This window comes from Coenobita brevimanus, chromosome 55, assembly GCF_032717465.1.
Source record: "Coenobita brevimanus isolate Jiangsu-jjx chromosome 55, ASM3271746v2, whole genome shotgun sequence".
Taxonomy (NCBI): Eukaryota; Metazoa; Arthropoda; class Malacostraca; order Decapoda; family Coenobitidae; genus Coenobita; species Coenobita brevimanus.
In genome coordinates, this window is record NC_137008.1 from 63,627,495 (window position 1) to 63,646,347 (window position 18,853).

General features: G+C 42.6%; 1 protein-coding gene across 1 annotated transcript in view; it reads left to right on the plus strand.

Moving 5' to 3' along the window:
• Window positions 1-3,999, plus strand: part of LOC145401349 (coxsackievirus and adenovirus receptor-like) — a 60,102-nt gene extending 56,103 nt beyond the window's left edge. The window contains exons 6-7 of the mRNA XM_080273674.1: window positions 3,003-3,092; window positions 3,854-3,999. Coding sequence (XP_080129800.1) covers window positions 3,003-3,092; window positions 3,854-3,999 — 236 coding nt within the window. The remainder of the gene's footprint in view (window positions 1-3,002; window positions 3,093-3,853) is intronic.
• Window positions 4,000-18,853: the final 14,854 nt, after the last annotated feature.

An 18,853-nucleotide genomic window follows, 5' to 3' on the forward strand; every position in this document is an offset into this window, starting at 1 on the left:
GTTTAAAAGCGCATGTTCCAGAGAAAGAAATAAAATTCGCCTGTGTCGCTACGGTTTTTTGTTCCATTACGTAATAATGAGAGAGAGAGAGAGAGAGCGATACCCAAGCTGTTTTCACTTCCGGATCCAAGCGAACCTCTACCACAAACCAACACCTTCCTCAACATTACCCTCATTCAAACACCCTAACTTCTTGTACTTCCTTACACAGCTTCCGACTCACTACCTCAACGTTTAGGCCCGAATTCTTGCCGGTTGAGGAAGCTCCCTAAAACCTTTTCCTACGGAATTTATTTTGGTTATTACACCTTACTGTCCTCGCCTGTGAAACATAGATTCTTTTGATGTCGCCATATTCTGCAAAAATAACGTAGAAAAGGATATTAACCATCCATATTCAAAAATAAACTGCTAAGGAACAGACGTTGGGGAGCTTCCTTACCCGACCAAAACACCGATCTTACTCTATTTCGTACCCAGCCCAGCCTTCCCTTGCGACCCATCTCTGCTGTGTCGTAACTCTAGAAAGAAGTTATGTGTTTCTCTCTCTCTCTCTCTCTCTAACTCTCGTACCGATACCATAAACTGCACAATCGGCTCAGAAAGGACCAGGAAAACACCTAACAGGAATTCGATTATTTTAACCAATCCAAGCATTCACTTGAGAAATCTGAACAGAATGATACAGCAGAACAAACACATAAACATTCAAACAAGCAAGCAAACAAACATACTATGACAATATACACAGGCATATATACACGCACTTTACCTTTCACACACACACACACACACACACACACACACACACACACACACACACACACGACCAAGCTTTTAGAGGTTAAGGAAAAGCTACAGGCCATCAGAGACACAAAAAAGTTACCGCATCCGCCAAACACAAATACGCGCATACCAGATACCAAAATAGCATCCTTAGTAGGCAATAAGTGGCGCATTTGCGTTCGCTGGGAAGACATATATTATTGTGGCATGATCTTTAGCACTTTCAGGCCTTCTGTACGATGCTCCCGCATTTTTTAACTGCTGTCACTACACGCATTCACACTGTTTGGTGAGAGGATTTATTTTGACAGTTATGACACTCTTTTTACTCTAACTTGGCTTAAAACTGTAGTGCTGCCGTCTTAAATGCTGAGCTGTAGCATTTGACTGACACTACAATATGATGCCAGTCACGAAGAAGTGCTATGGAAAGAATGTATGGCCAAAGCACCGTCTTTTTCTGCCACACAGCTACGTAATATAAGATGCAAAAAGGACGAAAAACTGGGCCAACATTTAAACTGAATATAATGATCATAGAGCCATCTGTGCTTATTCATTTATCTATTCATTCATTTATTCACTTACCTGCAGACAATTATAATGGCCCTGGAACAGCCTTTCGAACTGGAGGGGTTAGATATAGCCCTCAGTAACCGCAAGACCTCACCCATAAAAAAAGATAACAAAAGTCAACTGGAAGAAGGAAAAAACGAAAAAAAGAATCCGTGGAGTGCAAGGTCAAGCTTGGATAATAATCACCGAGGTAACGAGGTATTTCCAAAATTAATCAGCAAAATGAACTGTTCTCATTAATATGCCTTTAATAACACCATCTAATGTCAACACCGTATTTTCTTAAACTTCCAGGAACATCAGAGACTAAGTAATACCTGAAAATTTTGGCGAAATAAACTTCAGGAGGAGAGGTTTTACGACACACACACACACACACACACACACACACACACACACACACACACACACACACACACACACAACTTTACCAACAAAAGACTTCCTAAGCACCTCTCTCTCTCTCTCTCTCTCTCTCTCTCTCTCTCTCTCAGTAAGGAAAACAGTGCTAAGCGAGGATCTGATTACTGGAAGCACATCTTTAAGTTCATTAGTGTGTGTGTGTGTGTGTGTGTGTGTGTGTGTGTGTGTGTGTGTGTGTGTGTGTGTCGCACTGCCCTCAATGCAATTATAGCGAGATTATGGACCTCATCGCCCTTTATCTAGGATTCCCTTTAATAATTTCCCTTTGCTGTTTATGCCGGTCCAGTGGGTCTACATACAGTAATTTACACGTATATATTTAGTTATATACAGGTTCGTGTCATGTATGTGAATGGATGAATACATAATGAATAGTACGTCTGCATAATCTGTATAATTATGTCCGTATGTACGTATACAATGTGGAAATGCATGTGTGTGTGTGTGTGTGTGTAATGACAAAGAAAACAAGGAACTAAAACAATAAACAGCGAGGTTTTTCAGTGATCCCGTGGGCTCCTCTCAGCGTCCAGTCACCACCGACAAAACAAAACACAGGAACTTAAAACACACACACACACACACACACACACACACACACACACACACACACACACACACACACACACAGAACGTTTGTGCGAGACCGTGTACTCCAGTGAACGTGCTGCCAGATCGCATTTGGGGGCGCAGAGGGGCCGCAGAAGGGATTGGGTAGCTGGGATGAGGCAGATAACAAGAGTCTGGCGGTGTGTGTGTGTGTGTGTGTGTGTGTGTGTGTGTGTGTGTGTGTGTGTGTGTGTGTGTGTGTGAATGAAGTCTAAACCGAGTGCAACATCTCATCCATGGGACTAAGAAATTACACACACACACCACACACACACACACACACACACACACACACACACACACACACACACACACACGAGATGGGGTTGCCTGGGGACGCATCACGCTAGAAGTACAATAATTGTGAAGTCTCTTTTTTTTTTTTAATGTTGTTTTTGTCTGTTACCAGGGGCTGTTATCTCTGTCTGGCTTTTGAGAGAGAGAGAGAGAGAGAGGGGGGGGAGTATTATCATCTTGACAGGTAAATGGTCGATATAGAATTACTACGATCTGTCTACCTATAGCAGGACAACTGCCAATGTAAAATATATAGGCCAACTGACAGCATCTAGAGAGGAGGAATATCTCTCAACCTCTTTATCTTTCAGAGTCCCGTGCCGTGATCAAGGGACCCGAGTACGTGAAGGCGGGCAGCACCATCAACCTTACGTGCGTCATCAGCCACGACAACATGCCAGGTACGTGCCAAACCCCTCTTTTTTACACCCCTATTGCCCCCAGCAGACGATTTTGTTCAAAGTACGTAAAGGCAGCAAGTACCATCGGACAGAACAGCATGCCAGACACAACACGTACTCGTCTCTTATTCCCATAAGTTTACTCGACAGTCATGACATAGTGTTAATCCCTTCAGTAATATTTGACAGGTTACAGTTATGCTTTTTTCCGACAACTCTTATTAGTGTCACAGGGTATCTAAGGTCACGGGACCCAGAGAAAGTGGCGTGGATTTTGGGAGAGGAAAAGCGCTGTTCCCGACCCGACCTTTAAAGAAAAAAAGAAAAATGCACGGTTTTCAGAGATAAATGGGTGTATTCGTGTGTGTGTGTGTGTGTGTGTGTGTGTGTGTGTGTGTGTGTGTGTGTGTGTGTGTGTGTGTGTGTGTGTGTGTGTGTGTGTGTGTGTGTGTGTGTGTGTGTGTGTGTGTGTGTGTGTTGTCATGATGGAGTAAGTGGATGAACATGGGTGGATCACAGCTTGCGCATAGGCCAGCTAAGAAGTTACCTTACTTATGATTTCAAGACTTTTAAGATGAAAAATATAAGCCTGAACACATGTATCGGAAAAAATACATAATAACTGTAAGTAACTTGGTTAACCCGTGCAACGCCGATACCAACACTGATAACAACCAAAAACTAACCTAACCTAACCTAATCTAACCTAATCTGATCCAGCCTAACCTAATCTAACCTAACCAAGCTTGTATTCCCTGCAGGCTTAGTCCACTGGTACCACAATCAAGACATCCTGCAGTACCAAGGCCAATCGCAGATAGACACGGTACGGGACGGCCACAGTACCGTATCGCACCTCAGCATCAGGAACGCCTCACCCCGACACTCCGGCAACTACACCTGCTGACACACATCCGCTCACCCCGCCTCCGTCACAGTCACCGTCCTACAAGGTAAAGCCTGGGCTACCTGTTTATCTGTACATATTTTCATTCGTCTATCTCTGTCTATCCACCTCTCTACCTGACTAAATATGTCTATCTATACCTATCTACCTATCAGTCTACCAGTCTAACAGTCGATCTATCAATCTATCTATCTATTCAACTATCTTACTACCTATCCAGCTGTTACACTCGCGCTCGTGAAGCGAAATCGAATATTATGTTTTGGTCGATATCCGTAAGTGTGTTTGTTTGTGTACGAACAATTTTCTCAGAGAGTTCTGATCCTACTTTGGGCAATCTTGATGGATGTGTTGAGGGACAAACAAAAGGTTCACCAAATTATTTCGAGAACAATAGGTCAAAGGTCATGGTCACAGGGCTAGGTCACACTTGGCCTAAGAAAGTAAACTCAAACAGTTTTTATCCGATTGAGATCAATCATAATGGGATTGAGGTAAGGCAAGAACAAAGCGATTCAGTTTAAGAACAATGAGTCATTAGTCAAGGTCTGAGGGTAACTGTGTATAAGAGAAATTACGTAGACTGATTAGATCCGACTGAAGCCTAACTAATCTTGATGGAAATGTCAAGGATCAGCCAAGAGGTTGATCTACTGCCTTTAAGAACAATAAGGCAGAGGTCAAGATCAACTAGTAAGATCAACTTTAAAAAGTTGTATTCAGCTTAATTTAAAGTTTGTGGAAGAGTTCAGGATAGGCCAAGGGTAAAGGCAATTTGAAATGTGGGGGGTTAGGGGCAGTATGAATCCACAAAAGAGATCTAAGACTCAAGGAAATAGTCTGTTGTGGGGAACTCACCGTGGATCCTTTAAAAGAAAAAAAGGTAAACACAAAAAAACAACACTATTATTGGTAGGATGAAAGAATATACATTTTGTATACGTGGTCATTCAGAAACCGAGTAAAAAACTAAACCTTTACTATTTTCATTCTGATAATGGTTTTTGGGGAGAATATAGCAAGTCATTTGCAACCTATTTACGATGTTCATGACACTGCCAAAAAGAAAATAATGCTACATTCGTAATTTTGTCGTAAAAATTATCACATGATTTTAGACCACCCTACTTTCACTGTGTGTGTGTGTGTGTGTGTGTGTGTGTGTGTGTGTGTGTGTGTGTGTGTGTGTGTGTGTGTGTGTGTGTGTGTGTGTGTGTGTGTCAGGGGGGAAGGATGATGTTATAGATGATGGCGACATGGGAAGCACATACGTTATATTCATGAACTTTAGGTGTGTTATGCAGCAGTCCGTAGAGCTGTGAAGGTGTGACCTTTACTGCGAAATGCAATGCTCTCCTAAAGGCCTCGATTCAGGGAAGTTGAAGGTGACACACACTATCATACATGTTTAATAAAAATAAATGTTAATGATACGGGAAATACTGCATCCTGAACCTCAGACATTGTTGTTATATGCATTACTCGCAGGATAAGGCCTCAAACGATTATATATATATATATTTTTTTCCGCAAAGGGAACAAAAACTATCGAGTGGTTAAGGCTTACTCCATTCACCTTCAGCCCCCTCCCCCTCTCATTTTCCTGATCTTATATTAAACACCAAGTAAAAGGATTCGATTTTAAGAACAAACCAGTCAAAGGTCAAGGTCACAGGAAAAGGTCGAAAATCAAGGCCACAGGACAACTTGAGCTCAACATATTCTTAATCCGATTTAGACTAGACCAAGTGGAAATGTCCAGGGTCACGCAAGAATAAGGTAACTCGATTCTGAGAGCAATTAGTTGAGGTTTAGGGTCACTGAGCAAATTCATAGGTTTGGTCCTAGAGTGATGGATATAAGCGCGAGTGTTGCACTGTCTGAATACTCCTCTCTCTCTCTCTCTCTCTCTCTCATCTATCTGCATCATCCGCTGACACATACGCTAAACCAGCATCAGTCACCTTCACCTTACTCCAAGATGAATGGTCTTATCTATCTATCCATGTCTCTGTCTGTCTGTCTCTCTCTCTCTCTCTCTCTCTCTCCCTCTCAGCAGCCCCCACCTCATTAAAGTCGCCCTGAGATTGTGTTTTCCTTCCATCTGCAGCTTAACAAACTCATAATACGCGCTGACGATCAATTCTGCTTTTAATCTAACTTTTAAACTAACTTGGCCTAAAGTTGCTGGGCTGTAACAAAAAATTAGTTCTAAAACAAAATGCTAATCACGAAGAAGTGCTATGGAAAGGATGTAGGGCCGTATCGTTGTTTTTGCCACTGAGCTGCGCGATATACAATCCTTAAGGACGAAAATCTGGGCAAATTTAAATAGTTCTTTCACCTTAACTTGGCCCAGATTTTCGTATTCTTTATTTCCTGTAGCATGGTGGTGGGATAAAACAATACTGAAGTACTACATCCTTTCCACAGCACTTCTTCGTGACTAGCGCTACCTTCTTGGGGTTAGTTTCTCGTTAAAACTCAGCATTCAAGAGAGAGAGAGAGAGAGAGAGAGAGAGAGAGAGAGAGAGAGGAGGGAGGGGGCTAATCCACTTTGACACATGGATAATCTGAATGGAAGGGAGACACAGAATAGCCTCTAACGTTTCCGGCAACATTAAAAATAGCTTCTGTGTAGCCAAAAACATTAGAGAAATATTAAGAAAAAAAAAAAAAAAAGCTCTATCCTGTGTCTCTCTAAAGATGGGCTCTGCGTAGCCCCAAACGTTAGAGACAAAAAAAGATGATAGAGACTCCATGTTCTCTCCTGTGTCTCTCTATGGATGGGTTCTGTGTAGCCCCAAACGTTAGAGACAGCAAAGAATCCAAGCTCTATCATGAGTTGTGTGTAGCCCCAAACGTCAGACACAATAAAAAATCCAAGCTCTAATCTGGGTTTCTCTAAGGATGGTGCTGTGTAGCCTCAAACGTTAGAGGAAAAAGGGAAACTAAAGACTCCAATCTCTATCCTAAGTTTCCTCCCACCCTGTGCATTAAGAACTCCTAGGAAAGTTCCAGACCTAAAATTTTTCTCCCAAAGTTGTGTTACTGGTGCCTTTTGTTGCGGTTAGGAATGATTATTTAATGGAAAGATCCGCGTGGTGGAATGTTTTTTTCCCCTCTTAGTGTGCTGAAGAGGGACGCCTTCACGTGATGACACCGAAATACAGTACCGTAACTGGGTGGTGGAGCTGCCCAGTCATACAAACGTCCTTCAACTCCCTGCTTGTCCCCCAAAAGCAGGTTCGTGGACTGCAGAAGAGGGAAAACTTTAGTCTTCAGTCCACCGGGTTCAGGTTTAGGCAGGTCTGGGGCCACAACAACAACAACAACAACTTCACTAGAAAGTCACCTGGGGGGTATCTCATGTGTTCAAGGGCTCAGTCAGCTGGTGTGGGTGTGGGTAAGGCAACATGAGTAGGAAATGAATAAATGATTCAGGTTAGATACTGGCTGTGCCCTTATATTACACGCTCTTTCTTCCTGCAGGGGAAATCAAAGCTGCCATACACACAAGCACGGCCAGCACGCCCAGGATGCACGTGACTGTGGTGGCGGCGTGGGTGGCGCTAGTACACGTATTGGCCACTAGAGGGATCACGTGCCTCCACCTCCTCCACCCCCATCACCACCTCCACCATCACCACCTCCACTGACTAATGGTGGAGAGATTACGATAATTTCATATGATTTTTTTTTTTCTCCACGTCTCTCATGACTGCCTTTCCTCCATGTCTCTCTAACTCCTACCTTCTCTCCGTTCCTTCCTACCTTTCCTCCACCTCTGACTCTTCCATTACCTCTTTTACTAACTAGTGGTAGAGGTCTGGAATTAAATTTTATAAGCATCTTCCCTCCTTCTTGCTTTCCTTTCCCTCCATTCCTCCTCCGCTTCCTCCTCCTGCCTCATCACTTTCCTCTTCTCCACGGTTCACTTCCCTCCATCTCACACTTTCTCTCCGCGGTTTACCTCCCTCCTTCACCTTTCCTCCCTCCCTTCCTGCCCAAACATCCCCTTTAGTTGAATAGCACCTGCCTTGTCCCCTGAGTCAGGTGTGGAGAGAGAGAGAGAGAGAGATGGGGGGCGGGGGGCAAGGAGGAATGAAAGCGAGGCAGGAGAGATAAGTGAGAGTAGAGAAGCGAGACACGGAAAGAGACAGGAAAAGTATGGAGGAGTTTTATGCAAGAGAGATAGTGGAAGAGCAGATGTGAGACAGAGGAAGGTAAAGGAGGAAGGAGAGATAGACATGTGAGAGGGCAGAAGAGAGACACAGGCGGGATGCAGGTAAAGGAAGAAGGCAAGATAGGAAAGACAAGGGACAGGCCGAAAGAGAGTGAGAGACAGGTGACAGAGACCACGTAAGGGATGCAAGGCAAGGGAGAGAACAGGTGGGAGGATGCAACGAGGGAGCGCCCAGGACCATGTTACTGAAGGCCAACCATTTGTCAAGAGCCGCACACTGATGACCACCACCACCACCACTACTAGCAACAACAACAACAACAATGAGAACGACATCAACACCACCATTACCACCCTACCACTGGCACCACCACTGGCACCACCACCACAACCACCACCAAACAGAGGATGGAACTGTTTACATCTATCTACTATCTAAATTCCTACCTTTACCTCAATCCACTTAGCTAAATCTAACCTTGTAATACTTTGGTACATACTGCTGCGCTCTTAGCAAACTACAGTCCCCCTTAACTTTCTCTTGACCTAACTATGTAATATTATGTACAGTTACGGACAAAACTGCCTCTGCATTCTCTGAGACCTGTGTCAGATCTGTGTCAGGACAAGACTGCAGACACCACCACCACCACTACGGATGAGACTAACTACTCCCATCTTCGCTGCGTGCCCCAGGTTATTATAAGTCTGACCATGTGATATCAGTCATGTACGGCTTCGGTTAGAACTTCCTCTACACCATCCTGAAACTATCTCAGAACGAAGTGAAGTATTGTCAGGCTAAACGCGTAAGAAATGGGTTGGATTCTCCCTTAAAAGATTCAGAACTATTCAGTTTAAATGAATTACTGAGAGACTACATTCCCGAGGTTGCCAGTTCCTCCATACCGTCCTGAAGATGGGCGAGAATCCTACTTCGATCTTGCTAATGTAATCAACTGGAATTTTGCTTCACTGGTTCAACGTCTCGGGAATGTGGAAGAAATACTGATCGTGACTACAGTACGTGATTCATGACAAATTCACACACAAGGTTTTGGGTGGCATATAAACAATGATTTTGAACTTACTCGGCGAGTGTGACCCATGAGGCGGAGTCACGCAGCGCCCGAGTACCACAAATCCACTAGCGTCACACTCGTTACTAAACCCTAAACTCAAGACAAAGGGGATGTTGACATGTTCACTGATGTGCACCAATTAAGAGTGCATCAATTAACCGAGACATAATTGGGTAAGAATGTCAGCAAGCCAGGACAGTCAAAGGGTATATGTGTGTGTGTGTGTGTGTGTGTGTGTGTGTGTGTGTGTGTGTGTGTGTGTGTGTGTGTGTGTGTGTGTGTGTGTGTGTGTGTGTGTGTGTGTGTGTGTGTGTGTGTGTGTGTGTGTGTGTGTGTGTGTGTGTGTGTGTGTGTGTGTGTGTGTGTGTGTGTGTGTGTGTGTGTGTGTGTGTGTGTGTGTGTGTGTGTGTGTGTGTGTGTGTGTGTGTGTGTGTGTGTGTGTGTGTGTGTGTGTGTGTGTGTGTGTGTGTGTGTGTGTGTGTGTGTGTGTGTGTGTGTGTGTGTGTGTGTGTGTGTGTGTGTGTGTGTGCGTGTGTGTGTGTGTGTGTGTGTGTGTGTGTGTGTGTGTGTGTGTGTGTGTGTGTGTGTGTGTGTGTGTGTGTGTGTGTGTGTGTGTGTGTGTGTGTGTGTGTGTGTGTGTGTGTGTGAGAGAGAGAGAGAGAGAGAGAGAGAGAGAGATGGGGCGAGGAAGTAAACGAAGATCATAGTGTCATATGCATAACTCGAAAACTCAGGAATCTGTTCATCATACCGTGCATTGCCGAAGAGAAAAAGTAACAGAGACTTCTTAATATAAATCGTTCTTAGCGCCATTTAAGTGAAAAAAAAATAAAGGCAAAATCCTGGAAATAAAGCTGAGGGTACTGTTTGAAGGAGATAGTTTATAAGACGAAAGAAGAGTGGAGCATTATGGTGACGAAAGTAGGAAGAAGTAGAGGAGAGTGAGATAAGGAAGAGAAAGAGGAGTGTGATGAGAAGAGAAAGAGCAGTGAGTGAGAGCGAGGAAGAAGAGTCAATGAAGAAAATGAAGAGGAAGAGAAGTGAGTCTGAGAATGAAAAGATATTGGAGTGAGAGAGACTGAACAACAAAGGCGAAGAGAAGCGAGTGAGAAACGGGAAGGGTATAAGAGTGGGCGAGAGAACGAGAGAAGCATGTATGAGGCAAGTGGCGTGGAGGCGGTTCTGTCAAGGATGATGCTGATGAGAAGTAACCTCGCCTCGTGTTCCTCTCTCGTAAGAAGCCGACAAGGAGGTTAGCACTGGGTGGATAAGCTCCATAAGGAGGGAACCCCATCTCAAGAAAACTCCACCGGAAAAAATAAAATCATCATCTTTACCCTATTTTCCATTCTTAAATGAGAAGGGTAAAGAAAAATGTACAAAGAAGTTCATACCCAAGTCCCATGTGGCAGAGAAAAAGGTAATCTCATATCCGCAACGCTGGCTTAGAGGAAGAGACACCACACCACCAACGACATGAAGCAACGTAAAAGGAAACATATATTCGAAATAATTCTGTGCTCCTGTCTGGGATCATACGGCGGAGGAAAAAGTAAAATGTCTGATGCAGCGGTGCGTCACTCAAGAAAGAATAGATGGGGAGATGCGTCTGAAAATGATGACTGTGGTGAGATTCCAACATAGTAAGGCTGTATTGTGATTGTATCGTGGTGTGAAGACGTCCTGACAGTTGATAAAAGCAAAATCGCTCTCTATATCAAATACATACTCGATATGTTATACGATGCGCTGCTGTAAATGAGGAGTATGTGAAGAGTGACTACACTGTTTTTAATTTATCTTGGCCAAGATTTTCGTCCTTTTGCAGCTTATTTCAGGCAGGTCAATGGCAGGAATGGGTAACTCTGTGGCTCTACACCCTTTCAATAGCACTTCATGACTATTATCATAATCTAGTGTCAATCTCTTGTAACAGCCCCGAATTCAAGATGGAGGAAGGGCAATTTTAGGCCAAGTTAGAGTAAAAGGATCATAGTGAAAAGCATCTGTGGTAAGACTCGAGCACTTCAAAGCTGTATCGTGTTCCTGTAGTGACGTGAGGAAGCAATGACAATTTCTAAAAACGACATTCTCTAAATCAACTATATTTCGTTGAGTACAGAGGCACATCACCGTACATCAAACGTAGGTGAGACACACCACTAAAAAGACGATGGTGTGGGACTCGAGCATACTGACGTTGTACTGCGTTCGCGTGGCGAAGTGGAGAAACAGTAACATTCTCTAAATCAAATTCTGTTACTCGGGTACACTGATAAGTCTCTGTAACGATGTGAAGGGTGAAAGGCTTCTATGAATGACGGTATTGTGGTAGGATTCAAGCCTAACTGAGCTCCTAAGGACACATGGAAGATGAAACCGTCTAACGGATTCTTTAGTCTAAGTCTGCTCTTTAGTCGTGTCAGACTCTGGGCACAGGCTTCACACCCTGCTTCCAAGGCCCAGTAGTCCTCCTACATAAAACTACAATACCCGGTACTCTGAAAACGTTGGTATTTTGTAAACAAAGCACAGGTAGAAGGCTTCTGAGAATGATGGTGTTTGTGTACTGAGGGCTTAGGATATCGAAGCTTTCCTGTGTTCCAATGATGAAGTGGAAACGCCATGAGACGCCGTGAAAAAGTAATATTCTCTGAGTCGATTTTGTTAGCTAGGTACATTGGCGTATCTCTCTAAATAAGGCACAAAATAACAAAAAAAAAAATCAAAAACTGCTAAAAATTAAAATGTTTTGTGGCGAGACTCCAGTATACAGTGGGTGTAATGCGATCCTCTGATGATGTGAAGAAGCCATAACACTCCGAAAGCGATAACATTTTCAAAACCTTTTCTGTTAGTCGACATGAATGCTATTAAAACTCCAAAAACAATAACATTCTCAAAGTCATTTCTGTTAGTCGTGATATGAAAGCTATCAGAACATTAAAAACAATAACATTCTCCGAGTCATTTCTTAGTCGCGACATGAAAGCTATTAAAATTCCAAACACAGTATCACTCTCAAAGTCATTTCTGTTACTCGGGTACATCTGGCGTCTCTCCGTTAACAAAGCATGGATGACAGACTTCTGAGTGTGATAATGTTGTGGTGAGGCTCTGTCATATTATCTTTACGGCTCTATATACCTCAGGCTCTGGGTCCGTGAACATGAGACTCGATGTGTTTAGAAAGAAGATTGTGCGTCCCTCAGTCACCCTCTATACTAATGCTTGCAGGGTCACACAGTCCCGCCCTGTCGATAAAAATGATAAGAATGGTAAACCTGAAGCTAAACTGGCGAGGTGAGGAGATAAGAAATACATGGCTGACAAATGGATAAATGTGATATCGATCAGACTGACAAAAATGATAAACCTGAAAGGATATTTAGACTGACGAGGTAAAAAAGATAAGACCTACATGACATGAATAAAATTATGACAAGAGAAGATGCGGTTGTCAAAGATAATTTATACCACTTAAAAGAATATATAAATACATAAATATCGTGATGAACGGCATGAAGGAGAGTAGCGCTGACTTTGCCCCTCCTCCTAGCGCTGAACTTCAAAGAGATGAAAAAAAAAAAAAAAAAAAAAAAAAAGGAGGGGGGTGGTTAGTGCGACAGTCGAGAGTGGTGTCAGAGTGAGTGCAAAGTAATTACGACATGTACAGTACTGTTATAGCTTTTATACTTCTCCCTGATGTACTTGCCAGACTTGGATTACACAGTACTGGTGATAGTTAATGTGGAGTGTACAATCGGGGACAAAAAATTCGTTTAATATTTCACATTTTCTGTTTCTCATTTTCCTCGGCTAGCTAATATTCCTCAGCTGAGAGAGGTTTCAAGTTCGCCTAATATTTCGCCTCTTATGCTTTGCCCATTCCTCTCCTGGCTAATATTCCTTAACAGTTTCGCCTGATATTTCACCTCTTCCACTTCGCACTTTCCCCCAGTGGTTAATATTCGTAAGCTGAGAAAGGCTTGAGTATGTTTCTCTTTCCATAATTGATTCTCTTTAATATGACAGTCAGGGAGGAAAGTGACGGACATGGCGCAAGTGATAAGCAGACGCAGAGGAATAGCAGGCTAACTCTTGTCCTTTACTGTACAAGAATACGTTTTGCTTTGAACATTAACTGTGTATAAAACTTTTTACATACCATGGAGGGTCTCATAGATCCTCGCCTATAGTAGAAGCAGAGAAACTATTTTTTGACAGCGAAGATATTTGCATATTGAGAGAATTTGATACTGCTCTATTTTATCCGACACGGGGGTGTTCCTAGGGAGCCTCAGTTTTAATATCAAGAGGATGACAAAAGTCGTGACGGGCAACATCATGACGTTTAACAGCCAGACGTTTCGACACGAGGTTATAGCATCTTTTAGCGCCATACAAACTAATCTGATTCCTTAAAGGTACGTTAAATGTTTCGGTTCAACGACTGCATCAAAAAATTACGTGTACTTGTCGCTAGCTTGTGGTTCTAACTGCCCACGCGGGGCATACTGAAGGGATCCTGCTTCAGACATACACAGACGAGCACATCATTTTTTTTTAATCTGGACCTGTCGCTGATTAGCCTATAGAGCTCGTCCATTTTAAACTGACTTAGAATTTCGTCCTTTTGCAGCAAACTTCACGTAGTTTTATGACAAAGCAACAACACTAAGACTCTACATCCTTTCCACAACACTTCACTGTCATTGGCGTCATATTTTAGCGTTGATCTCTAAGCATTCAAGATGAAGAGACGGCAATTTTAAACCAAGTTTAGGTGGACAGAGTATAATCACCTGTCCACGCGTCTTTGAGGGGCCACTGAGTCTTCAAGATTAATATAGGCTACCTATGACGTTTGTGATTCCTGTATGTCATCACATTTAATGCCCTTAAAGATAACATTCTCTCAAGTCAAAACGTCCGGCACTAAAACCTCATGACGTTGTTCCTCGTCTCGTTGATGGTCCTCTCTCTATTTTATACTAAGTGTCTCGGAATGTGTTGTATCCCAGAGTAGTGTTGATCTTAAATTAGTCTATGATATCCCCGTAGGTGTGTGTAGTATTCCCACTTTGCCTGTATCCACGTAGCCCAGTTCCTCTCTAGTAACTGACCTCATACGTTTCACTGGATTGGGTACTGCTTGGTGAACTGGGGAAGGAGGAACTGAGGGTGTGGGTGAAGGAGGAACTAAGGGTGTGGGTGAAGGAGGAAATGAGGGTGTGGGTGAAGAATGAAATGGGAGAATGGGGGGAGGGGGAGTGAGGAAGGGGATTAGGGAAGTAGAAACTGTGCTGCGGGGGGGGAAGGGGTAGAGGAGGTGTTGAACTGACGGGGAAAGGGGAGGTGTACTGTCATGATCAACAGTTCTTTTACACTGTCTTGAAACCTTGTCAGAAACTAAAGAGAGCCCACTAAACAAGTTAACAGTAGGAAAAGGTTTTCGAATCTTCTTCTTTTTGATCGGAATCCTACAACTAATTGACACTCATTACCAGTTCTAGAAAAACGCTGACTAACCTGATCAATTTGGCCCAGAACTTTCCTACACTTTATATCCAAGATTTCCTATAACTAAAGAACATTAACCAAGTGACTCAGGCATAATGAATCACTGAGTTCGAAGCCCCAGTTGTGTACAGGGATTTTTGACCGCGACTGTACAAGCTCTCCCTGATTCCCACACATTGGGAATCAGAAACCACAAAGCTCAACTAATGTAAAAACAAAAACAAAAAAAAGTAGACCAAATTGTAGATAATTATTATTTGATGTATACGTGTGGCATAACTGGAGTGTTTATAATGTACTGTACATAGAAAATTATATCTGAGCATTGACAATAAAATGAGTGATAAAATTTTGTGTTATGATTTAAGATATTGAACTGTATCCTCTCTCTCTCTCTCTCTCTCTCTCTCTCTCTCTCTCTCTCTCTCTCTCTCTTTCATTGACTCTGAAAATATGGGTCATATTCTGAGTGGCACTGTAGGCTTCGTAACACACTTTTCTTGGTGATTTATTCTTCACATTACACCTTAGTATCCTCCTGTGGGTTACTGATCCAAACTATGTCGATACGAAAGCTATGTATAAAAAAATAAAAAAATATATCAAGGTGCACTAGGCCCATGCAATACAAATCGGTAAGGAAAAGATGCTACAATGCCTTCCACGTCACTTTGAATATAAATTGGGCAGAGATTGTAAGTCCTAACGGTCCTCCTACGTACCATACACCTCCACATGTCACCACTTCGGCGCCAACACCCTCCGCCCATACTGAATACAGGCTAAGGTTGTCTCACACAGGACTGATGTCTCTCGAAGTGGGATGCGATGTGTTTAATCGGTATTTAAAAATATATATATATATATATATATATATATATATATATATATATATATATATATATATATATATATCCTTTCAAAATATTAGTCCTGAATCCGATTTTACCTCAGTGGGGTGAGGTGAGGGTGATGGGGGGGGGGTTCCAAGGCGACAAAGGCATAGAATTATCGAAAATGAAAGGAGGTAATAAATCAGTCTCTAGCTACTACTGTGATCTTTCATCCTCGACATTACACACACACACACACACACACACACACACACACACACACACACACACACACACACACACACACACACACACACACACACACACACACACACACACACCTCGTCATGTGATGTGTTAAGGCACGGAGAAGTAGACGCACAAAAACTACATTCCTCTGACATCTCGCCTACAGTTTGCTAATTTACATCAAAGTTATGCACTGTATTTGTCAATCATTGCGTCCGGCTAATTACAAAGCTATTATCCGAATTTACACTCCACAGATTTGTTCGGTGTACCTATAAACCAGAACCAATTTAGTGTTCATTGTTATGCATGGAATATTAGAGATACCGCACATCGATATGACACCACAGTATGTCGTTTTTTTAAGCCTGACTAGTCCTGTCTATCCGTCTGTCTATCTATCTATCTGTCTGTCAGCCAATCAGTCTATCAATGTATCTACCATTCTATCAGTCTATCTATCTGTCTATCTATCCATCTATCCATAGTGGACGCCTTAATTTCACATGGGATAACAACGAATGAAGTCTCTACGTCGCTCTGTCCTCCGCTATCAGGCTGCTCATCCTTCATCGCACACCACCACCATTTATACACCTCTCCACTAACACAGGAACACAGTAATGTGTACCATACAAATTAAATCACTTCGGAAAATGTGTTGGGGAGCTTCCCTAGCTGACGAGAATACAAGCCCCATGGCCCGTGTTCTTCTCGGTTAACAAGTCTTCCTAACACCTCTTCCTTAGCGATTTGTTTTTAGGTACGGCTGGCTAATATCGGTTTGTATGTTATTTATGCAGCATATGGTGATATTATAATATTTAAACAACTCAGAAGTGGAAAGCAAGGCGTAATACGCAAAATAATTCGCTTAGGAAGAGGTGTTAGGGAGCTACCTTAACACACGAGAAAACGTGCCCAGGTGGGGTGTTCTAACCATGTTCAGAAAAATGACTGGCGTGAAAAGTAATATAACGTACCCGAATGAATATAATAAATTTAATAATGTAGGAGACGTGGGTGCGGAGAAAAGGGAAAAAGAAAGGGAGGGACGAAGGAAATGAGGAAAGAAGAAAAAAAAATGGGAGGAAAGAAAGAGAGGTTAGAGTGCGAAGAGGGAGGCAATAAGGGAAGTGGGGGAGAGAAAGGGGAGAAAGAAAGGGAGGAATGAGACAAGAAAGAGGCAAAGGAGGAAATGGAAGGAGAGAAGATGAAAGAGGAAGGAAGGGAGGGAAAAGTGAGGGTGGTAAGAAAGAGGTAAGGAGGGGAGATGGAGGAATAAAAAAGAGGGGAGGGAAAGAGGAAACGGAGGAAGTGGAAGGAGAGAAGAGAAAAAAGAAATGGAGGAAAAATGAGAGAAATATGGGTGGGAAGAGAGACGAATGAAAAAGAAACCTAAAAAAATAATAGTATATGGAATTACATTATTAATGAAGGAGGGGAGGAAGGAAAAAAATATAGGGGGACATCTTAATAAAATAAACATAAAAAACAAGAAAACACGATAATTAAATGTGACGTGGAGAAGGTACTGAGAGAGAGAGAGAGAGAGAGAGAGAGAGAGAGACTATCCTAAGTTTAAAAAAGAATCGTCAGGAGATAACAAGGACAAAATAATTATACACGTCACTTGACTGAAAAGGTATGGACGAATCGATCAACCTCAGGCATTTCCAGGTTTCTATTCCTCAGCTGAATAAAATTGTCTAGAAGCAGCAACAGGCAACCCTTACACTTCGAGGATATGTTCATTTTATTCTCGTTCCCTCCAGACGATTTTAAACAGCATGGGAAAGACTTTGAGCTGGGGGGGGGGGGTTGGAGAGACAGCTTTCATTAACCCCTTCAAACCGGCGACGTATTTTCTGTTTCATTCTATTTCCAGCCGACTGAGAGCTTTACTGACATGAAAGACCAGAAAGACAAAACTAACATCAACAAAATATACTGGTAATGTCAAAAAAAAAAAAAAAAAAAAAAATACAGGAAGCATAAGCATGGAAACGAAGATAAGTGTTTGAATCATACCGTCAAAAGCTAAAGGTACGAGTATATTGATGATTGAGAGTATAGTCTGATTATTATTATTATTATTATTATTATTATTACTACTACTACTACTACTACTACTACCACTACTACAATTACTAACTTCAACTACTATTATCCTCATTATCATCATCATCATCATCATCACTACCACTGTTATTGCTATTTTGACCATGCCATCAACAATACAGCTATACCATCCTTCCCAAGACTATCCTATTCTCTTAGAGCCACAACACCTCCATTCTCTCTCTCCTTACAACTGACTTCATCTGCAAAACACCCTCTCCGTCTCCCCTTTCACCTATCCCATCTCTCTCTCTCCTTCTCTCTTCCACTTCACCTATCCCATCTCCTTCTCCCTCTTCCCCTACCTTCCTTCACTACACCCTTCCTTCACCTTTAACACCCATCTTCTCCACCCATTCTCCCTCCTCACCCCATCCCTACCCATCTCAGTGCTCCCATACCCTCTCCCACAACACTCCCACTCTCTCCAACCCTTCCCCTCCCACATTCCGCCTCTCACTGCTTTTCCATCATTTCTATCCTATACCTTCCTCTCTCAACACTCATTGTACCTACATTCCTTTCCCCTCCTCCACAACACTCCTCTTTCCAACTCACCATTTTCCTTCCACGTCTCATAACAACCATCCCTTCCCCTCCATCCCCTCTTTCCTCTATTCCTTCACCCGCATCCACTCCCCCCCACCCATGCACCTCCATTGTTCGATGCTGTACCCCCTCAATGATATTCCAAGGAGATATTATTCTGCACACTGAGGCGTCTCCAGGAATAGATGGGCGAGAATAAATGTGTTAGGTCTTGAATGCATGAGAGATGAGTGTGTATTGGTGGCTGTAGCATGGGAGGGTCTGCCTGAGGTAAAAATAAATAGATAAATAGCAAAATAAATAAATAAATT